Below are 24,215 nucleotides of genomic sequence, written 5' to 3'. Positions count from 1 at the left end.
AGATAGATAGATAGATATTAAAAAGTTATTTACAACATAAGGCATGATTTTCAAATGTACAAACACTGCTACATAGGTAATGACGTTACTGATTTAGTGGTTGATGAAATCACGAGTTTATTTCAAGGGCATGAACAGCATCCTCATGAATTATTATCCTTCAAATATGCTCAATATAATGAGTTTCTCCATCACAGAGAGAAAAGGAGGAGGAAAGAGACCCTCCTGAGATTTGGGCAGTAAGTGACAGAGAGAGGAAGAGACAGAAGACAGGTGGAGAGGGAGAGCTATCAAAAGAGGGCAATAAAAAGAAGCAGGGGGTCCAGTGAAATATTAGACAGAGTATTTCAGATTTGCTGGAGATATAATAGAGATCAAATCTGTGGATGAATTGCAGATCTCATTCATAGCCAATTTCTTCAAGTTTGGTCTTGAGAGGATCTTGGATTTTTATTTTTTATTTTTTTGCAAACACATCCACACCTGAACAAAAATGCAACACATGTGGCTCTCTCTTCTATCTGGCCTCTGCCTTAACCTGGTTTTCCTTTGCAGTGCCGAGGAAGGTCTAGAGTTCCCCAATTTTGACGGGAAAGACAGGGTGATGGACATCAATGAGCGCAGCTACAAAAAGGCTCTGAAGAGATATGACCTGCTGTGCCTGTTCTACCACGAACCTCTGCCGGCCAACAAGGGTCTTCAGAAGAGGTTCCAGATGACAGAGCTGGTGCTGGAGGTGAGAAACTGGTTGAGGTTGGGTATGTGTCACAGACTGCAGGGCAAGTGGCTCGGTGATGATATTCATTGTGTGTTATAAAATGGAGTTAACTGTGAAAGGAAAGTGAGAAATGTGGAAGTATAATGATGTAATCTACTTTTTTATAGAGTTTTTTTTTCACGTTTTGATAAGCATTAAACAGAAAGGCTAACTCATGTGGTTCAGGCGTTAATCCTCCATAAAGAATTCTTTCTGATGATGAATTATAACATAAAGTGCCTTCTCTGCTTGAAAAATTAGATTTGGGAGAAGCAGTTATTAGGATTGCTGATTCGTTTTGTGTTTATTGACCAGTTGATCAACAGTTGCTTTGTGGTAAAAAATCACATTTCCAGAAGCCTTAGCAGTACTTAGCATTCTAACATACTAAACATATTGCCTATGAGGATGATGGTATTCGTATTTAGGCCAAAGACCAATATAGAGCCTCACACATTAGCTCTGTAGCTTTAGACCACGTTGGATAGGCAAAAAAATATATCCCAAGGTGAATGTTAATCCCTGTTAACCCTATTCCTGACTCTAAGGGGGTCACTAGCGATCTGCTGGATGTTACTATCATGAAGCTTCATAAACAATGAACTGGTTTTGAAAACTCTTTGCAAAATTCATTGCTCCTGAGTTTTTCAGGTTTGCAAATACCTGGAAGCTATGGGAAATGTATCACCACTGATCAAAGAAGACATGAGGAAATGAGAGATGGATCTGTTGTGGCATACCGGATGCTGAGCTATAGCTCAAATCCCTGCAGATTACATTCTGCCATGCAAAGTAGTCACTGATACTTTCCGTTCTAGGAGAAATCAGACAGCGACTGCCCCATGTTTCCTCTGTCTTCTTGAAGTATAGACTCTCTCCATAGACTGGATCTATGTTTTACCTGTGCACACTCTTAACTGGCAAGCAGTCCTTTTAATCCCATTTTGTGCTCTCCGCTGTGGTTTACATATATCCAGGGATTGATTCTAGGTCATTTTGTTAATTATAGCTTGTTCCCAATTCTCTTTACTATCTTCCTTTGAACTAGAAATCAGAAGATTTGCTCTCACACTCCTTTCCTTCTCATCTTGGAGGCATTTTTTATTTGTTAGTATTCACCTTTGGCAACATTTTCAGTTTCACATTTCTGTCATGTTTCGTGCACTCTTGGAAAGCAGAAATACACAAAGTAAACCCCCTCCTCAGTGGTTTTCTAAATCTGTTATCCTTCCTCAACAACTGCAAGCTGAAAGGCAAGCAGTCCTGACTCACAGCTTCCTCCTAACAAGAAAACTCCACAGGGGGCTCTCAGTACACAGACATCTTAGTAATGAAAAGATGTATTGACGAAGACGGCTGCAGCTGTGGATGTCGGCTCAAGTACACAGCATAGAAGTCAGAGCTAAATCAAAGCGCTGAGCAGAGGGTGTTCACACCAGTGTTTCTTATCTCAAGGTTTACTTACCAGGTGGTTTTAGTCCACACATGCCCACACTGTACAGTTTTATTTAAAAGTCAAATAAAAAGTCACCAACTATTATTTAATTTACCAGCTATGCTCTTGCGTCTTGCTCCCAGTTGCCAACACTGGTGTTTTACTGCACCTATTTCAGTGTCGAAGCCCCTAAACTGGCCAAAAGCCTCCCACCAAGAGGAAGTACTCTCTGGCTACTTGGACAACAATATCCTGAAGGTCACTATGAAACTTGACCCAGATTTGTACTTAATATTGACCTAAACCATAATCTTTTCCTAACCTAAATAACAAGGTTTAAATCCCAATCTGCTGCTGTTAGTATGGCTGAGGGTGTCACATGTGTTTGTTTGTATATGCATAACTCCTTACCAATCACGATGGTGACCTCTGTGATTTTAGAAAAGAGACAACATTTAGAACACGATGAAGAGATTTCAGAACATGAGGTATTTTGCCGTTACTGGATAGGACAGTGCAGAAAGTAGACAGGAAGCTGGAGAGAAAGTGAGGGGGATGACATACAGGAAACCGTCTGGGACAGACAAGTAGGCCTGGGTTTGACGAGCTGCTCAACCAGGTGAGCTATAGCAGCACTCTCAAGTCAGAATGTGGCAGGTGAGTTTGAAGATGAGGATGAGACAATCAGCTTCAAAACAATGGTCCATCCTGTATGACTGCCAACTTGGTGCAACAAGGCCCGACACAAAGAGTGAACATTAAATCTCATTTTTAACGTTTCATCCTAGATGCCATTCAGAAAATCATCCTGATTAGGTGATGTTCCTGATCTAGGTTTTTTTTTTAAAGTGTGTTTTATAGAGTATTTTAATAGAGTCACAATACTGAATGAGTTGTTGTTCTTGAACACAGCTTACAGCTCAAGTCCTGGAGAACAAAGACATCGGTTTTGGAATGGTGGACTCCCAGAAGGATGTCAAAGTGGCCAAGAAACTGGGTATGTACTGCATCTGTGTTGCTCTTGGCTTATCCACTCATATGGGTTTCTTATACCATTTTACTAGTAATGTATTGTTTTGAAAGTGTTGGATCTGTTGTCTAAATAGGACTGGAGGAGGTGGGCAGCTTGTACGTGTTCAAGGACGACCGTGTGATTGAGTTTGACGGGGAGCTCTCAGCAGACACTCTGGTGGAGTTCCTGTTGGATGTGAGTAGTAAAATCTGATGCTTTTCAGACGGCAGTTACATTACCCACAAAAACAATCAATCTTCAGCCTCGTTAATAAGTTGAATCCCTAACATATCACAACTGCAACATCAATAAGCTCTTCAACAACACACACATCTTAGTAACTGTCACGTGTACCTCATATAAAAAAATGCACTGCAAACTAAGTTATCAGAAAAGTTAAGGCAGCGACACAACTGCTACAGGTCCTTTTTGATTAGAGTTAAATCTCATATACTTTTGATGATCTAACTGATTTTTCATTCACATTTCCCACAGGCTACGATAAATTACCATAATATTAAAAGTAATGAGTTAATATAAAACTCCCTTTTACTCAACATTGTTGGAGTTCTTTTTGTAAACATAAGAAGGTTCTGCCTTACTTTTGTTGTGCAAAAGTTTAGTGGAGACAGATTAAAGTTTGCAGAACTCACTAAGAAGCCTGTGCCGTCTACTCAGGCTAAGCAATAGCTTAACAAGCCCCTTCACTCATGGCATCACAGCTTCTATCTATCTAATATGGGTCAAATATCTATTACACACATTTAGGTCGACGCACTAATAATTTTGCCAAATAATAGCATCTTAGTCAAATCTATAAGCTCTGGAATCCTAGAGCTTTTTCTTCTAATATCATAGCATCCACTCAGTAAGCTGTATTATTAAAAGACAAGTGCGAGCTAGAGCTGACTAATAGATTTCCTTTGGTTTTTGCTTTGACTGCTCTTCCTGCAGGCTTTTTTTTTTTACTCTCTTTATTACTGCATGTGCAATAGTCTCTACATTAATTCAGTCCTATTGACTATCAGCACATGCACACATTCACATTTAAACAATGCAACTGACGACAGAGAAATGTTACCTTTAAGAGGTGATTACTACCTCAAAATAGTGCAATTTGTTAAAAAACAAGAACTCCAATTTAAAAATATGAAAACTATTTTAAATTAATTTGAACGTTTGGGTTTACACGGCATATTGCACAAGATATTTATTTTAAAAGAACAGTGAATAGGGCCTTAATTGGGCCCCTGCTTCCTGATACATTTACTTAATTTTTATCTAAACTACACACTTTAAAGTTTTTAGGACTGCATCATGCACAAGTTCAGCATTATTGCTTTGCATTGATTATTGACTGACATGTATATACCTTCCAAGGTAGGTTTAGCGCAACAGTTACTTTTAGGTAACAGTACCCTGTATTTCAACTCTGTTAGGTGGATTATATTACCATGGCATGAGCCAAGCTAGCTGTTTGCTATCTTCAGTGCTAATGCTAAGCTAATCAAAGCTGCATGTAATTATGAGTCCACATTAAACAAAAGTGCATGAGACTGGAACTGATCCAACTATACCAAACTGATTAAGTTACCTAAATAATGACTAACATGTTTTCCTTCTGTGTTATACTGCTCCTTAGGTGTTGGAGGACCCAGTAGAGATGATCAATAATGCCATGGAGGTGCGAGCCTTTGAGAGGATGGAGGAAGACATCCGCCTCATTGGTTATTTCAAAGGAGAAGATTCATGTTAGTTTAGCATCAAACTCATATGTCAATATAATAATAACAACAACAATAATAATGGATTGTATTTATATAGCACTTTTCAAGACCCTGGAAGCGCTTTACAATTCTACTATTCATTCACTCTCACATTCACACACTGGTGGAGGCAAGCTACAGTTGTAGCCACAGCTGCCCTGGGGCAGACTGACAGAAGCGAGGCTGCCATATCGCGCCATCGGCCCCTCTGGCCAAATATATCTACATTTAAACAAGAGCAGTTCTAAAGGAATTTAGAAAGACTAGGAGTGTTTGGTTGCACCTATACTTACACTCTTTCAGTGTACCATAAAGTTGTTTTATTGTGCTTCAGAGATGTTAATGGACTATAGAGGTTGATGGAGATATATTTCGTATAGCCTTACTGGCTGCTAAATGAAAACCTGATTCTAGACTTTGCTAGTCTCACTCAGTCTCATGACAGCCTTTAAATAGCTTCTGGCTCCTTGTCTAATAGGTCAAACTGCAATTATAGTTCTTCTCACAAAAAAAGGAGAAAAAGTGAGGCAGGGAAGATACTATCTGGCCAATACGACGGTGGCACAAATTTTCATTATGAAGCCTATTTCTGTCCAGATATAGGTCGGTCCCTGGCGGTGACCTTGTTGGGAAGAGAACTAGGATCGTGTTACAAGTTTATAAAACTGTATTAAGGGAAAGTTGGTTACTGGGATGAAGATACCAGAATCTGATGAGAAATTGAATGAAGACACTGCCTTTCACTTCTTGCCTTTCTCATCACACCATCACTATAGAATGTCACTGCTGAACTTCAGCTTTTGTTCCTGTCAATCTCTCTCAAATTTATTTCCAGCTCTCATTTTTGTTTTTGTTTTTTAGATTTCAAGGCTTTCCAGGAAGCCTCAGAGCGGTTTCAGCCTTACATCAAGTTTTTTGCTACATTTGATAAATCTGTAAGTCTTAACAGAAAATATACTACACTGTACTTTGTTTTACAGTAACATGCACCATAATTACTTAAAACACACTAACCATAATAAATTAGAATATTGACTTAATTAAATGCAACTTAATTTCTGTGTGTAAATAACAAGTAGCTTGTTAGCTTACTTTTGCAAAAAGCTAGCATGGCTATATTCAAATGCATCAAAGTCTAGCTGCTAGCAGCTCTGAAATTCACTATTTAGCGTGCTACATAGCATGTCACCTGTTGTTTAAAGTATGTAAATTAATGTTAGTGTTTGTTTTTTGTTAAATCTGATCTCTTAGGCTAGCTGTTTCCAATTTTTATCTTCACATCGCTCCTCAAATATACGTTTCCGAAAAAGACTGGAGATAGCTAATTTAGTTGAAACTCTTGATTAATGAGCTTCACTTCAAATATTAAAAAAATAACATGAAAACCATCCCTAAAACATTGAAGTGACATCTTGGCATTTAACTTTTTTTTTTAAGGTAGCCAAACATCTTTCCCTAAAGATGAATGAAGTTAATTTCTATGAGCCATTCATGGAGGAGCCGGCCATCGTGCCTGGAAGACCTCTATCCGAGATAGACATTGTTGAATATGTAACCCAGCACAGAAGGTTAATGTTATTTTTTTTCAAGTTTTATTAAAAAAACTTAAAATTTCAAGCATTTCTTTGTGTGAGATTTAATACAAATGTGCTTCTTACAGAGCTACTTTGAGGAAGCTCCGGGCTGAGAATATGTTTGAGACATGGGTGATTGTTTGGTCTTATTAGAGCAGATGAAAGCAGAAATTACATAGTATACAAGCACTTTCTTTAAATGTATTGAAGCCAACGTTGAATTCAAGCTACTAATTACTCTAAATCTTTAAATTCTTCCCATCTGTAGGAAGATGATATGGATGGAATACATATTGTTGCCTTTGCTGAGGAAGAAGATCCAGGTGTGCAGCTGTAATTCAGAGCTTTTTATTGTTTAACATTACACTTATTTATCTTGATTAGAAACTGGAGTTGAGTTCAGATAACTTTGTTGTCTCTTCCTTAGATGGCTATGAGTTCCTGGAAATCCTGAAAGATGTGGCCAGAGACAATACCAACAACCCAGAGCTGAGTATTGTCTGGATCGACCCTGATGACTTCCCTCTGGTTCCGTCTTCCTGTTTAACCAAATAGTTTTTATAATGATCCCTTATAAACAATTTCTACACAGGAAAATTCTACCATTGTTTAAATGCAGAAAATGTCTGAAGTTAGCTTGGTTTATCTTGTCCTGACAGTTGACCACTTATTGGGAAAAAACCTTTAAGTTGGACCTGTTTAGACCTCAGATTGGTGTGGTCAATGTGACAGATGTAAGTAAAATATCAAACTCTAAGAAAACACCAAAATAAAGACTTTAAAGACATTAAATGTTGTGGTTCTCTGTTTTCCAGGCAGATAGTGTCTGGCTGGACATGTCCAATGATGAGGACCTGCCCACTGCAGAGGAGCTGGAGGACTGGATAGAGGATGTCCTGTCAGGGAGGGTGAACACGGAGGACGACGATGAGTCCGCTGATGAGCCCGAAAACCCTGACAGCTACATCACGGAAGACAGCGATGAAATTCATGACCTAGATGAAGGAGATAATGACGATAACTACAACTGACCCTCAAAGCTTTATATCGTGCAGATCAGACCTGAACTAGCTTGGAACATCAGAATATGAGATTGTAGATGAATTCAGATGTCTCTCTTTTTTCCTAATGACTTTAAAAATGCTAAATTAAACAAATTCTAAAACATAGATGGTGTAGATGTTAGATGTTTTTGACTATGGTTGTAAAACCAAAGTAACAAGCTGACAGGAATTATTCAGTGAGGTGATACATTTTTGTGTGTTTCTGACTCATGACACATAGTGATTTGACCCGCATTTTTAAAATACAACAACAACAAAAAATTATTTTTAGCAACTTTAAGGTTTACGTGACCAAGATAGCAATGGCAACTTCTGAGTGTATGCATGTCTGTGAAAATAAATGTCAACCATTAAAGCTCAAACTGTTTCTTGTCACTCACTGTGTTAATATTATTTTATAAATATAAGATTTGCCTCAAACATGCAAACACATGCATATCCTTCAAACTTGTGTCCTCTACCAGAGGCCTGGGAGCTTGAGGGTCCTGGTTTGGTCCAGCTGGTTAGCCATCATTAGTTTGTCTGTATCTGGAAGTCTCACAGGACGCAGTCATTCTTAACCACCCTAGGGGGCGTCTCCCATTTTTACAGATGTTTCTGTATACTATGCTAACCACTTGGTTGCCTGTTAGCATCTTCCACCCTTCTGTATCCTGTCTGAGCTGGATCTTCACACAGTGTGCACCTGGGTCTTGGTGTAGTAAACCCCAGCCTCTATCGATCTTGTGCTTAGAACTTGTTCCTGTGCTGACATGATTATTGCCTCTGTGCTGTTTTTCAGTCCCACTTTGTCCAGACATTGGTACATTTTTTGATATCAGCCATTTCTTCTCTCTGCTGGTGGTTTATGTCCTGCAAGGGCCCATCCTTCCATGATGCTTCTTCTCCTTGCTTCTCTTCTTTTTTGGCTTTCTGTTGCCTGTTGTATTCACTAAGCCCATGACCAGCTGTGACCATCTTCCTGATGTACTCATGGATCTTTGTGTGGTTCTGACACTTCTTCCTTCTGCTTAGCCTACAGTCTTAGGATGTTGAACTTGGGATGAAACCCTTCATGCGTGGCCTGTCCTGATGTCAGTGGCTTCTATTTCCTCCTTTGGGCTAGTTATTATCCCAGCAGGGCATAAGTGTTAATTGCCTGGATCTTGTTCTTCCTATTCAGCTGACTTCACTTACTCTCTGAAGGCATATATATACATATATACACATGACATATAGTGATATACACTGTGCATCAAAAAAAATAAAAATAAAAGTGAACCCTGTGAGTATCTTCATTCCCTTCTCACCCTCATTAAGGAAGTCCTTACTTATTCCCAGGACAGATCAGATTGGCACATTTTCTCAGCCAGTAAATGGGTGTTTCACCTTGAATTATTCAAACACTGGTAAATAATTCAGTATTGTTATGCCTCCTAATGCGAGTAGGGACCTGGACGCTGAAAGCTGGGGGAGGTCGGAGGTGAAAGAATCAGGGTGAGACAGGCTCAAATGCGGCACTCTGGGGTCTGACGAGCTGCATGAGAGGATTGGACAGAGTCCTGATGAAACTGTAAGTCAAGGCATGAATTAATAATACAAGGCTGTGCAAGACTCGTTATTCCCCTGGAGGAGGATGTGATGTAGTGTGTCAACAGGATGTTTGTATCATGATGGGGGATTTGCAGTTAATCTATGCCAGGTGATGAGAAACATTCAAGTGTGTGCACATTTAAAACATGACCCTGGGGTTCACTAGACATGTCATACTCTCTCGTGACGAGAAACAGCTAGTCATAGTACTGGTGTAAGTGTTGGATGCTGTGCGAGTGCTTTATGGTGACAAAGTCGCTGTGAATATCAGATGTGATGGGGTTTTTACGTGAAGACTGACCAAATGAAGGACAAGATGGATTTCTTTCCTTTCTCCCAGGAGAGGAGGAATTACAAAAATCACACTGACTAAGGTTCAATAAAAACAGCAAAGAACAAAGAAAAGACAGGAGTAAGATGAATTAAGGTGCAGATTTCTGTTCAAAATCAAAGCTACGAGAAGTAAAAGGGGATTTCCTCTCATGTCTCCATCTACACATAACCAAGCCATTACACAAAAGTGAGAGCGAGAGAAATGAAGGGAAGAAAACATTCCATTTAGATGCAAATGCTCCTCATTTTCCTCTCTACCAATGTCTCTTCCTTCTCACCCAGGTTCTGCAATGGAGCAGGTGGGTACGGGAGGGGGATTAAGCCAAGGACAGATGAGTTCCGACAGGCGGCCTTGCACCCGGGGCTCACGGAGGGATGAGGTTGTTCGTTTTCAGCACTGGACAGCGACATTGACATTCATTTACCCACAAGGGCCGGCTGCGCCGCTCTGACAGGCTGACGGCAAGCCAATTACCGCTGAGCTCCATAACAACAAAAAGCCACCAAAATATGGCCAAAAAAGCTGATATTTTGCTCAGGCGTGTCACTAAGCACGGCCTGCCGCTTAATTTGCAACGACAGAAGAGTGTTAGCGAGCATACAGCCAGGGCAGCGAACGAGTGCATATGGAGATAGCGATGATGTGAACAGAAGACTTGTTAGTTTGTGAGAAATGGAGATAAGAAAGGAAAAAAGACTACAACTGGGAACATTTAAAAATGGATCGCCATGGTGTAGAGTTGGACAGCAGGCTATGATGTGTTTGCTGGAAAAATCTAACAAAAAAAAAAAAGTTAGAGTGAGTGTGAACTGTGATGGCGTAATCCTGGGTTACCTCGACACGTCACAAACACTTAAGGTAATCCTGGAAGTAAAAAGAGCAGCCCAGTACTCAGCAGCTTTACAAATGTTCATAAAAATGATTTATTTTTTTCTACAAACGCTAACGCTGTGAGACCGAAACACATCTTACATTGCAACGTCACGTTCATTATCAGAAAACCGCCCATCAGAAACCAATCCATGACAGAGGACTGTAACTTGGCAACAGTGTGACAGATGGTGGAGGAGGGGGTCGGGTTGGGGCTGGTTGTGCGAACTGGAATGGCACACACACAAACACACACACGCTTACATAAATAGATACAGTTTAAAAACAGGAGGCACCATCACATCAGGATCATACAAAGTTTAGTTAGTTGGTACAAAATCTGACCAATGACACGTGTTTAAAATAAAAAAAAAAAAAAAAAAAAAAAAAGATTTGCTGTGGACGTGTCACACAGAAAACAGCACGTATCTGACTTTTTTGCAGGTGTTTTAACATTTTGTTTACAGTGAAATAATTATAGTATAAAATTACCAGTAGTTTTTTTTCTTTTTGTCTGAAAACATGCAGTGACAATGCTGTGTTGCATCACCAGGGGGCAGTAGGGGACAACCTTGCTCTCAGGCAAAGCTATACTGCTTGCATGTCTTCTTGAGCGTGCTCAGTGCGACTCTTCTTTTTTTCCCCCTCTCTTTGGTGATTTTACCAGATCAGTTTTATCAGTTTCGACAGTAACAGAGGAACAGACACGTGTCATTTTAACTTCATTTAACTGTATTTTTCTGGCCTGCCGGTGTAAACCCATTCAGCAGGCGAGAGAATCCCTTCTGAGCCTTCCATGAAAGGACTGACCTCGAGGGAATTGTCAGACAACAGGGGTGAGACGAGGCAGTAAAGGAAAACCAGACAGTCCAGTTGGGAAGGAGGTTCCGCCCTGCTGCCGCAGCTCTCACTGCTGATAAAGACTCTGGTGATTTATCATCATACATAACGAAACCCTGTGAGCCGTGAAAGATGAAATCAGACTTTACATGTTGCTGTTTGTTTAAGCCAGTTGTTTAGTTGCTCATCTTGCAAATTAAGCATTAATGTCTGTTTTCACTTCACTACAGAGGAAGAAAATTTAACATTTTCTCTTGAATTTTCAAATTAAAAGCATTGCAGCAGGGGTAAGTTAAAGGTAAAAGGTGCATACTTGCACCACGTGTGCATACATATGTCAAAGCCCAAACAAAACAAAGGAAACGTGGAGTGTTTGCAGACAGTAGTTTAGAAAAAGGAGGGTCAGTGCTGTGAAAATGGACACAATGGTAACTTAACGCCCACCTCACGCCAGGTGGGAGAGGTGTTACCTGTAACTTCAACCATTATTTGAAAACTGAGGTCTAAAGGAGAATGTACACACAATGAATACATCTGCTTTGTAACCCAAAGTCTGGAGAAATCAGTAGTACTTTTTAATTCCAACATGATGGCTGGGTCTCTCTTTCCCGCTGCCTTCCCCTTCCATCACGTCAGGCAGATGTGGGCGACATGAAAGCCCTGAGAAGGTTACCGAACCGCTGAGGCAGGGCAAATGTTTTTGGGCACGTGTCCATCTCAGTGCGTCTCCTATTATCCGGTTCATGCCAAGTTCACCCTGGTGTTCAAACACGGCACGCTTGCGTCGCTCCTGACTGGAGTGGAAATGTTTCAGATTTGTGCTCCGTTGCACCTGGAGAGGAACTGAAAACAACTCAAAGAGTCCCGACTTTGGCTGCTAAAATTAGCGCTCAAGGGCGTGGGCCGCACGCCACAGGATGGACACGGTGGAGTGTGACGTCTCAGCTGTCAGGAAAAAGTGTTGAGGAGACTGTGCCTCTTCCTTTATGTGCAGACTGAGATCATTCCCACCGTCATGTGAATGTGCATTTAATGCTGAAACTGAAGTTGTTTCATTCTTGTATATATAAGTCCATTTACTTTTTTTTGGTGTCCAAAAATATTCAAATACTTCCAAGTGTACACAAAACAACAAAACAACACACTTTCCTCCTGTCGCTCTGTCCGTCTCATGGAAATCCAACACAAAAACTGCTCTCTGTGGAGATGTCAACCTTTAAATGCTCCTTGTTCCCATCTTGTTTGAAGGAGTGATTGTTTTGACACAAAATTACATCACACACACACACACACACACACACACACACAGAGCATGTGCACTCAACCGCGTCCAAACTCCAGTGAGCAAAAATCCTGCTGCAACTCTTCTTTTTTCGATTTTATCAACAATAAAAGATCAATATATTCAAACGTGTGCGATAGCTAGATTCATATATAATATATTTTTAAAAAAGTAAAAATTGAAAACTGCAAAACCCAAAATGAAAATATTGGAGAGCAACAGGGTGTGAAATAAAAATAAAACATCTGGCGTCCTACACAGATGTTTCCGACTGTAGCCGCAGGACAAACTTGTGTGATTTGGGATCGATGTACTCCTCGGACATCTGGATGTAGGGGATCTTCTTGGATGTCACCACCAGGCTAAAGTCCACACATTTGAGCAGGAAGATGGTGCCGTCTTTCAGGCCGCTGGTGACTGACGCCTCGCTGATCAGCGTCCACTGACGGGCTCGCCAGAAGTCCCGGCTGTACTGAACGGTTGGACCTGGAGTCAGGTAGCTCTCAAGGAACGCCTGGAAAAGAAGGAAGTATGAAACCATTATATTATAAAAATGCATTTAAATATTAGTTATTATTAATCTCTGGCCTTCTTCCACAGCATGTTATGTCCTGTCTTTATCAGATGGCCGCCCCTCGCTGAGCTTGGTTTTGCTGGAGGTTTCTTCCTGTTAAAATTGAGCTTTTCCTTCCCACTTTTGCTTGGTCGTAGTGTGTCATATGATTGTTGGGGTTTTTCTCTCTGTTTTCCTTGTAGGTTCTTTACCTTATTTGACACTATATAAATATAATTCACTGAAATGACTCCCAAAGAAAGGCCGAATGCTGTGTGTAGAGGTCACAGGACTGACCTTGGGCGTCATGTTGTTGGTGATGCAGAAGGCCAGGTGTTGCTGGATGCTCTCCATGCTGTGGCAGTGCTGCTGCTTGGTGGTCCTCAGGTACTTCTGCAGAGCCCGAGCCATGGATGGGAAGATGGCTTGTGCTGCTTCTCGAGGGTCCATAACGTCCCCAGGTGCTTTTTTCTGCTCTTCCTCCTGCATGCGCTTAATGTGTGTAAACGCTTCCTCTACTGCCACCACCAGCCTGGGAGGGGAAACAGCAAACAACAGCAGTTTCAATAACAGCAGGCTTTTGTGTTTTACTGCTTGAAATGCGTTTTGATCTGACCGACTCACCGTGCTCTGCGTTTGCGGACGCGCCTCTCGTGCTCGGCCTCTTCGTAGTACAGCTCGTTGTGGCTGGTGTCTCTGCGGCGGGCGGCAGCTGCGATCATCGCTCTGGACTGAGAATGGGCGATTCCCGCTGCTGCGTTGTTTCCGGGACCTGCCGCGGCAAAATCAGATTGACGGGAAGGGTTAAACGCATGTATGAGAGTGTTCACAGGTGGTAGCGGCCGGTGAAGGAAGAAAGAAATCTTTGGTGATGACACAGAGTGCAATGTGAGAGAACAAGCTGCTGTTAGAGTGAAGGGGGGAGATTATTAATGCACATAAACCTCAGTCCATTTCCTTTTATCACCTGCAACACTTAAAACCCCAGAAGCTGACAAGAAGAGCCGCACAAAGTCTGAATTTTTTATTGTTCCGAGCGATGTCATCAGTGGAAAATCCAAAACACATTCCTTCCCCCATGTACGGGCCATTGATATGCAAACACTTCCATTACTTTGCCTTCAGGAGGTACGGGGAGTGCAATTAAATGAGGGTCTCGGGCAACTTCAAAAGTTTACATTTTTAGAATTAGAAATCGGAGGCGGCTGATGAACCCCGCCTGATGTTAATGCAGGTTAAAAGATGGCAGCGCTGGTGAATTATTAATGCGGGGCAGGGATAGAGCATGAACAGAATAATTCATGGACCCCCCCTCCCAACTCTGCTCCTGGTATCACTGCACTGACATGAGGTTTACGGGCGGGAAACGTTACACTAAATGTCAGGGGAAGGAAGGTGCACTTGGAATTTGCCATGTGGCGCTTTCTGTACGGAAGATTTCAAATAACTCTACGAGACACACTTACAACAGAAACACGTGTCGGTTAGAAGTCGAGTGGAAGTAAAAGTAGTCTAGAGGGTCTTCAATAGTTCAAGACTGTATCTCTCAAATGTGAAAATTCATTGGTGTGAACAATAATAATCTGGAGTATGATGGTTTCTCAGGGGCACTGATACTGGAAAAAAACAAAAACAAATACAAACCGAGCCGAGCAGTGGGGTTCATAGTTCAGGAGAAGGAATTTGTGAGATTAAAGCCACAAATTTACAAAAAAAACTTGGGAATTCTCCGACACTGTGAAGTCATAAGGCCACACCACATGATCGTACATCCTGTTTACAGCCAGTTCACAGTTTAAAGCTACATCAATGAAATAATATTAACAGATGTACATATCACAAAATGTTGAAAATCATAATAATGTTGTATCACGAATCTCATGTGTGGTGAGTCCCACCTGTACTATTCACACAGTGTCATTGTGTGTAACTGCTTAGGTACCTGTGGACACATTAAATGCTGTGTGGACTTTTCAAGTGAAAATGATACTAATCTTGTTAACAGCCGTGCTTAAAAAGAGCTTTTCTTTAAAGTCTGAGCAATGTTAGGCTGCATTGAAGCCTGTGCAACTGTAAAATGTCTACGATGGTGGCTTTCCATTAGGCTCTGAACTGACCTGGGATCCGCCCTGGCAGGCCAACTCCAGCTCTGCCACTATGGACCTTGCAGGCAATCAAGCAGGGATTAAACCACACTCGATGTTCAAGCCAGTTCGTCGTCAAACTGTTGGAACAGTCTGTGCTTCAAATTTCGCTGTGATTTATCTTACAACAAAGACTCTTTTGTACTACAGTTGCTGTACCCACCCTGGCTCACACTCCACCTCCGGACTCGGGATACCTAGTGATCATTCTGGAAATCCCTCTGTGCCTCACCTGCCTGCCCTCCTGCCATCACACTCCATCTGGAGCCCCGGATCTCAGGTCAGCCTTTCCACGCCACTCAGCCTCCCCTGGATCTTCATCACCCCCCTCTCAAACACTCCAGGTCCCTAACTGCAAGTAAGAATTGCTGCTCTTATACTGGCCACTTCTGAGCTGCCTTCACTACCTGCCTAACTCCTATATCCTCTTCCCTCAGTGTGACTGTTCCCCACTCAGCTCCGTTCCGCTTCTCAGGCCTCGTTCCCTCGCCCTAGCCACGTTCCCCTGGGCACGCCACACCAAGACTCCACGTCTCGTCATTTTCTGTCTTTGCCACGTTTCCTTTTTTTCCCCCCTTTGCACTTAACCGTAATAAACTGTTAAATCATCTACTGTCTCCGCTCTGGGTTTCTGCACCTGAGTCCTATTCAGTACCGGCCATCCATCGCCGTGACATAAGAAATGGGGAGATAATATCCAGCGCTGGGGCGATGGATATTAGGAAGCATTGCATGTACAGAAATGAGAATATTCCACAGATTCAGGAATGTGTCATGCAATCAGACAAGAAAGTGGGACGATGATCCAAAACGCAGATCAGACTTTTAATGCTGTCTGAAAGAGTGGCACCATTACTCATGACTGCAACAGGAAATACCTGTAACAGCGGTGACTGTATTTCACTCCACTTCTTTGATTTGGTAGTTCAGTCACAGAAACTTGAGCTGACTAAACAACACAGTTAAAATGTTGTTCCAGGAATCACAAAGCTCACCCGAAGCCATTTGGACGCAGTCTAATCGAGTATTACGGCTGTTTTGCGCTCAGAGCTTCACCAGTTTTTCATTAAGAAATGATTATCGTCTGTCCCTGAGTCAGAATTATTTATTACAGTAGCAAGAAGTAGGAAGTAAAAGCTCAAGACAAGAGAGCGATGAGAGCGACGGAGGGGTCCCCGAGCAGCTGCTGCGGGAGGAAAATGAAGGAGGATGAGGCTCGAGAGAGAAATGAGAATACTGGTGTTGTAATAGCTATTGATTTATCAGCCATCTCCGTCAACGCCTCCCACGAACATTTGAGAGGAGGAGGAAGAAAGGAGGGAAATAAATGGCAGGAAAATAAAACACCAAACCGAGAGGTGGGAGTCGAGTTAGTGCACTTAAATGAAGCTTGAGTACACTTAAGGGACTGCAATAATTTAATCGAGGGTTTGTGTTGCATTCTGCCAGCTGTTGTAAGGACAACGCTGAACTTTTTCATCAACCTGTGGCATGCAAAGAGAGAATAGGAGTGGGTGGAAGTGGGGTGGGGGCTTTTCATTTCAAGTACATTGAAGGAATAGCTTTGTTTAAAGCGAGCACCAGCAGGCTGTGAGGGTACTTTTATTGGTGGCAGCGTTGCATTTACTTACTGTCCAACAGGTAGGCTTTCAGTTTAGCTTTAAAGATGTCTTAACGGGTTAGCGTCAGTGTGAGGAAAAACACAGAGAGAAGAGCAAGTTTAAAACACTCCACCTGCTCCAGAAGGTGCGCCCGGGGCGATATAGATAGCCACACTTTTTTCGCATGTTGTAACACATCAGCTACAAATCACCTGTGCTTTATACTACTCTGGTCAATTTTCTAATTATGCCAAGACTGCAGATCAATTTTCTTCCTTCCAGGCAGTTATATGTTTTAGCACATTCCAGCACAGCTAAGGAGATTCGACCTGCAGAGACTTGAAATGTCATTTGGAGCGAACGACTGCTACACGAAAACGCAGTTTCTAACAGTTAACTCAAAAACAATGTGGCCTCTGTGTAATGGTGTTAAAGATGTATTTATTCTGCCAGTTAAGTGGTCACATTACATTGAAATGAGGGCAAAAATATTGGCAGATATTATATTAAATATAATTAGAGACAGCCATATTTAGTTTAATTGTCATAAACAGACCAGAACCATTTAAGCGAATAAGCCTAATTAACTGGAACAATGTCGCCAATCGTTGGACATTTGCTGGTTTTCTCAGTCTGACTCTTGCTGCTCTGTCATTAAACAAAACAAGTCATGTCTCATTATGTAGTGTGGGAAATTGTGACCAGACAATCAACATGACCCTGAAGACTGGATCACAGTTGAGGCTGATTCTTTTTAAGCAAAACATTAGACAAACTTGCTGTTAAAGTTTTCAAATGAGAAGATTTGGAGACTTTTTTTTTTGTCTTTTTTAGCTAAAAATGTTGCGTTTAAATGTTGGACCCAAAAAAAGGCAACGCGCGAATATGAATCCTTGGAGTTTAAAGGCATTATGGCAATTAAAATATCAAATACATTGTTTAAAAAGGGTCAGTGGTCAAACTACAAATCTGAATATGAGATAACTAATCCACATCATTTAAACTAACAAGAATTGAGAAACAGTTTTGGTGTCTAATCACTCATTTACCGAATGTCACTGATTCTTAAATGTCAAAATCCTATTTAAATCTATAGATTTCAATTCAATTCAATTTTTATAGTCAGTTTTATTTATACAGCGCCAAATCACAACATCAGTTGCCTCAAGGCGCTTTATATTGTAAGGTAGACCCTACAATAATACATAAAGAGAAAAACCCAACAATCATATGACCCCCTATGAGCAAGCACTTTGGCGACAGTGGAAAGGAAAAACTCCCTTTTAACAGGAAGAAATCTCCAGCAGAACCAGGCTCAGGGAGGGGCGGGGCCATCTGTTGCGACTAGTTGGGGTGAGAGAAGGAAGACAGGATAAAAGATCTGAGCTGTGGGTCAGTCTGAAAACAGGGAAATATTCAGTGTCTGTGAGCATTTTAAAGACTGAACAATAATCAGTTTGTTGAACAGATAGTTGTAATAAGTAAAACACACAGTTTGCCCAAACAGATCAGTATAAGGAAGGAAAAGCAGACCTCTGAGACTCCACCACCCCAGAGCACAAAGAACAACCAAAATCACTGAAGACATGAAGCATCCCACTCACCCTCAGCAGGGGCTGCTGGGAACTCACCATCCACATTGTACACCTTGAGGCCAGCCAGATGCTTGGCAGCGCGGGACTTGGAGGCGGAAAGCAGCGCTGGGTTATGAACCGGAAAGTCACAGTAGTAGTGCTCTATGATGGCCAGAGCTGCCCGCTGAATACTGCAGAGGAAGAAATGGGAAAATCAAAGGGAAGTTTAAGCCACAGGAAATGTTTGAGTTTGGAATCCAGGTAGCTTTGGGCCAGCATGAGAGCTTCAGGTCTGAGAGCAGGACGTGAGGAACATTAGCCATGGGACATTTTTCACTTGTAACACCAAAGACTAGAAAATAGCTGTAGTAATTCTACAAGCCTTCCTGCTGAATACAAACGCACAGCGAAAAGGCAGAAGGCAAAAAGCAGGAGGAAGCACTAGCCAACAGACATTTCTGGCTTTCTTTGAAAACTTTCTGCGAGTGAAAAAAACCCTTCTAGCATTTCTTCAGACTAACAGTACCATCAACATAAAACGGAGAGAGAGACAGAGCGAGGGGACGGAAGTGATATGGAACAAAGGTGGAACAGTGCAGCAACTGAAATGAAAAGATCTGACAGTAATACTTAATGACTAAGTGGAAATGATTCTTAAAGACACACAAAAAAACCACCTTGGAGAACAGAATATCAGCACGTCTAGAAGATAATGCACAGTGTAGAGGTGGATCTGCTGTGCTTGACGAGATTTAAGTGAAGATAAAAACACAGAGAACAGAACCAGTGACAAAAACATTTACAGATCTTCATCACCGGATGACCCACAATCCTCTGGAACTACATTAATGCACTAGTCAGAGCTGAAGACTGCGACAGAAAATCGGATTTCTGCTTCTCCTCGATGTCTCATTAATGCAATTTATTTTCACTGTTCGTCCTGGCAAACGTAAGATTTGAAAAGGCAGGGTGATTTATAGCCTGGAGGAAAAGACAAATCATGAGGTGGAAAAAAGGAGAGCTAGAGCTAGAAGAGACGTGGAGTGCTATTCACATTTATACCTTTATGTAATTGTTCATGTACATGGTGAGCAGCAGCAGGTGATAGCTGCATGTTCACAAACATCAGACGGGGGGCCACCATGAGCTGCAGGGTGAAGGTTGCCTTACAGGTGTTTAAGAGCCAACCAAGAAAAGGAAGTGATGTTTGAGGTTACAAGAGGTGCAAAGATGACAGAAGGAGTCACGAGCATGAAAGAGAAGCCAGAGACTCAAAGTGAGCTCAAAGTGTATAACCCAGACCCTGATACTTTATACCATGGATCACTAAGCATGCCAGGTCCTGCACACAGGTAAAGTACTTTCACACGATAAAGGTCATAAATCACTGGCTTGATAATAATATAGTTCCTCTGTGGTTCCTCTTTCAAATAAAAAGGTAAATCACGCCAAAACGACACACTTACTCAAGCAGCGACACTACGGCCTTACATGTGTTACCAATACTTTACAGCAGTCATGCTAATATCAGCTGACTATAAATACCGACTCTCGTGTCACGGTTCAAAAATGTGATCGCTGATTGGAAAAGGTTTGCAGTTTTATATCAAAACATTATAGCTTCACATCAATAGTTTTACAGTTAGCATGTCTCTCTGTGCCTGCAGGGCTTTTCAGTCCAAAGACATGCTCACTAGGTTAACGAGTGATTTTGGTGTAGGTATCAACAAGAGTGTGAATGATCGTGAGTATAACTCTGTCATAGATGTTAATTAGTCTAAATGTTACGTATGATATCTTTTAACTCACAGTTAGTCTCAACAACTGTACCAACTCTGTAGCAACATCATGAGCTCAGTTTCACACCCTGCATTTGGCTGAAAGGAGGACAGCAGATGCTGCTGTTAACTAGCACATAACAAGACTTTACAGCTCAACACTGGACTCTTTTCATTCATTGTGTGAGCCGTCCTGTGTCATTCTTCTAACTTAATAAACCCAAACAACAACACGTGCTAGTCTGCAGCATGCGCTTCCTATTATCCCAAAGGAGGCAAAATGAATACAGACTCACTGATGAAAGCTCTTATATCCTTTTTCTGACCTTTAACATTCCTGCTTCTAAAGCAAACCTTACATTAAATAATGCGTCAGGTGACGTATTACAGAGAGCTGGAAATCACCCAGGCAGCATTAAAAAGTCATTCGTTGTTACTGCTCTGCCATCTGATGACAGTCACATGTATGAGAGCTCACACTAACATCACCAGAGGCAAGCAGAGTTCTAAGAAATACTTTTCAATGACAGAGGATGTCTCCTCATGTCGATCCATAGGATTTGTTACACACTGGAGAAAAGTGAAGAAGACTCTAAACACCACATTCGCACTATGTCCTCTAACACGGTGAAGATACAGATCTCGAGACAGTGTTTTTTCTGGACTTTTTTATTTGGGCTGCCTTCATTGCCACTAATCTCATTGAGACTTTGAAAAACAAAACAAGTTAAAGTGAGCTAAGATGACAGCTAAAGGTTGTACAACATGCTTGAACAGGAGGATCTTTAAAATAAACAAGCGTGGTCTTGCCAATTTCCTAATCAAACAAGCTTAATTCTCTAAATTTAGCATAGGATTCATGCAGTTTCAGTCTGATGATTTCTTTGCCCGGCGGCACGGCGTTGCAGTGATCGGCACTGTCGGATCGCAGCAGGGTAGTTAGGGAATGAGATGGATGGACTTATTTGCCAGATCACCGAGAAATAATTGCATCAATATTGACTCTGTGATCATTCTCAGAGATTAGCACCCTGTTGTATCCACTTCAATAACTTGGAAGTGAGACAGCACTTTGTTCTTGATTTCTGTTTGAATGTTTCTGACCCTAAGAAGCAGAGAGTTGCCTAAAAGCCCTTAAGACCAGAAGCACAGCAAATTAACACAAAATTCCTTATCTAGTTATACAATCAGGTGTTAGGGTCACACACTGTTTACTGATATTTCAAAAAGAAAGTGTACATACGCATTTAGAGAAACCCTGAAGATTTTAGCAGATAATCTCTAATAGGATCTCCAGCTGCAGAAAAACAAATAAATCACAGGGTGTTGATTATTTTAGCACGAGTGGAGTCGGCGCTCATTTTCGCCAAAGAGGCAGCAGAAAGTGTGATAACACCCAGACAGCCCTGTGCTGCATTAAGCACTCACACTAGGCAGCACCATTGTTTAGCTGTAACTTACGTAAATAGTGAGTCAGTCCCTGCCTCTTCCCAAGTTCATTCAATTATTAAGCAGAGCAAACATGACACAAAGCAATTCAAACCGAGGAGCTCAACTGGGCCCACAGAGCAAGGAGAATGCAAACTCAGAGAAGGAAATAAAGAACCTTCTCTTAAAACTTTGCAGTTCAATCATAAACCAGATCCTCTGAGAGCGAGGTGATTGATCACTGTTCTGATGCACAGGAATGCTCGGTAAGCGGGAAGTCCCCCCAACTGTGAATGTGTTTAAACCACTCCTCTCTTAACAACTTGGTAAGGAATGCACTCTGTATTCGACTCGTCCGGTCAAACAACGAAGCAAAAAAAAAAAAAAAACCCTCCTCTGGCCCTCAGATTGGCATCAAAGGCAGACAGAAACAAGCCATCGGGGCCCGAGGGCCCAGGATAGGGTCCTCATTATGATAAGGCTGAGGATGGATGCCAGAAAAGCAGGAATGTGAGCAGCACCAGCCACCGCCTGTTAATAGAGAACATACACGAGAGGTTGGCTGGGAAAACATAACACCCACTAGTGTGTCTGGGATTCTCTGTATGATACGCTGCTCGTGTTTGAGGCAATGTGTGCACAAATCTGTCATTTGCATGTATATGGTGCAATTATCCATGCACACACACACAGGCGTGCCTCCGTTTGTGTATGGCTGTGCGCGTCAGGCTGACCAGATGCCGCGCTGCAGTCTGTAGGGAGCACTAATTAGCTGTGTGTTTACAGTCACAGACGGACAACAGAGCGAGGCTGGGCCTGCTGCCGGCCGTGCAGGGATGAATGGCACGGCTTACAAAGGACGACACCCCCAAGGCAACCGACGAACACACCGCTCAGACCAATAAACGCTTTAACTTGTCTGACCTGTTCCTGCTGATGCTTAGCAATTTTATTTCTTTTTTTCCCGCATTTTAGCTTACTGATTACTTATAAAAAAAAAGTCTGAAAAGAGCCAGAAATGTTCAAAAAACCTAGTTTAAAAATTTCCATCCTGCTTTTCCAAACAAAAAAAAGGGTTTTGTGCTAGGACCAATTCTATTTACATTATACATCCTTTCTCAATTCAGGTAAAACATGAGGTTAACGTACACGGTACACGGTTAACGTTAGAAACGTAGTGTGGAGGAACATACACTACCAGTCAAAAGTTTGGACACAGCTTCTCATTTAATGGTTTTTCTTTACTTTTACTACTTTCTACAATGTAGATACATACTGAAGACATCAAATATATGAAGCAAGATATATGGAATTATGTAGCAAAATTAATAAATAACTCTAAATATGTCTTATATTGTAGATTCCTGAAAGTAGCCACCCTTTGCTACTCCATGTTTGACAGACAGTGATGTGGATGCTGTACCAAAGTTTTCAGTTTTAGTGTAGCCTCATCTATGTCCACGAGCTGTGGGTAGTGAATGAGATCGTGGATATGAGTGACAGAAATGAGCTTCCTCTGAAAGGTGGCGGCGGCGCTCCCTTAGAAATAGGGTGAGGAGATAGGTCACTTGGGTGCAGCTCAGAGTAGAGCTGCTACTCCTCCACATCAACATGAGCCAGCTAAGGTAGTGTGGGCATCTGATTAGGATGCCTCCTGAGTGAGGCGATTTGGATATGTCCAACTGGATGGAGGCCTCAGGGCAGACTCAGGGCATGCTGGAGATTGTGTCTTTCGGCTGGCCTGGAAATGCCTTGGTGTCCCCCCAGAAGGGCTGGAAGAGGTGGCTGGGGAAAGGGGGTCCTAGGGATTTCTACTTAGACTGCTGTGCCTACGACCCACATCTGGATAAATGGTAGAAGATGTGTGGATGGAGTGTTTCAGTGCAAAGTTCTTCAATTTGTTAGTCAACAATGGCACCAATGCTCCAAAATGGTGCCAATGAACGCCTGGGACAAATAACCCTTTAAACACTTATAGTAATAGGGCTGTGCGATATGACCAAAATCTCATATCCCGATATAAGAATTCTATCGTCCCGATAACGATATAAATCACAAAAATGTAACACTTTCTGTAAATTCTGTGAATCTCGGGCAGCTCGACTTGCGTGAAGTGTTTCCAGCTGCGCGTCATGTAGCTGGAGTCGAGTGTTTTAACCGATGTATGAAACTATAAATTTTTAGACATAAGTTGTAACGGCCGCCGTTTTCTTTGTGAGTATTTATTACACGGCGTGCTGCGGCGAAAAGACTTTTCTAACGTTTGAGTCTAAGGTTTATTTTTTAGCACCTGGCGGCTCTTTTTTAATTCTCATCCGTAAATAATCTGCTCTTTCACGTGATTCAGTTTATTTTGAAAAGTCTCAACAGGATCTTCAGCTTTATTGTGAAAGGTTTATGTGGAACATAAACAAGCGGACACGCGATGCTGTTACCGTCGTTGTTGCTAACCACAACGCATAAAAACAGGCACTTGTCCGTCAGTCGTGTGGTTATATAAAATATAAGAGAAAGAGAGAACTTTAAGAAATTAATATAGCCACTACAGTGACCATCAAAACGATGAAAAAATATTGCCGTAAACAGTTTATTTTGCGACATCACGAAACAAACGATAGACGTTTTTATATC

At 41.7% G+C, this 24,215-nt stretch overlaps 2 protein-coding genes across 5 annotated transcripts in view; one reads left to right on the top strand and one right to left on the bottom strand.

The window, feature by feature from the left end:
* The first annotated feature begins 265 nt into the window (after positions 1 to 265).
* On the top strand, positions 266 to 7,962 carry LOC120723480 (calsequestrin-2-like). Its single transcript, XM_040014934.1, has 11 exons — positions 266 to 736; positions 3,105 to 3,189; positions 3,299 to 3,399; positions 4,847 to 4,955; positions 5,832 to 5,905; positions 6,408 to 6,538; positions 6,631 to 6,676; positions 6,813 to 6,867; positions 6,972 to 7,072; positions 7,204 to 7,278; positions 7,360 to 7,962. The coding sequence occupies exons 1-11, from the start codon at positions 494 to 496 to the stop codon at positions 7,573 to 7,575; spliced, it is 1,236 nt and encodes a 411-aa protein (XP_039870868.1). The 5' UTR covers positions 266 to 493; the 3' UTR covers positions 7,576 to 7,962.
* A 2,451-nt stretch (positions 7,963 to 10,413) lies between these two features.
* Positions 10,414 to 24,215, bottom strand: part of LOC120723479 (vang-like protein 1) — a 66,693-nt gene continuing 52,891 nt past the window's right edge. For 2 of the 4 annotated variants that reach the window (XM_040014930.1, XM_040014933.1), the window contains 4 exons: positions 18,409 to 18,569; positions 13,684 to 13,831; positions 13,357 to 13,591; positions 10,414 to 13,020 (listed from right to left, as the gene is read on the bottom strand). In XM_040014930.1, the coding sequence (XP_039870864.1) occupies positions 12,760 to 13,020; positions 13,357 to 13,591; positions 13,684 to 13,831; positions 18,409 to 18,569 (805 nt within the window). In that variant the 3' untranslated portion in view covers positions 10,414 to 12,759. Of the gene's footprint in view, positions 13,021 to 13,356; positions 13,592 to 13,683; positions 13,835 to 18,408; positions 18,570 to 24,215 lie in introns of all 4 variants that reach the window. The other 2 variants (XM_040014931.1, XM_040014932.1) reach the window with 2 other exon arrangements.

Source organism: Simochromis diagramma, unplaced genomic scaffold (assembly GCF_900408965.1).
Source record: "Simochromis diagramma unplaced genomic scaffold, fSimDia1.1 OVJJ01000680.1, whole genome shotgun sequence".
Classification (NCBI taxonomy): domain Eukaryota; kingdom Metazoa; phylum Chordata; class Actinopteri; order Cichliformes; family Cichlidae; genus Simochromis; species Simochromis diagramma.
This window is presented reverse-complemented; position numbering and strand designations above follow the sequence as displayed.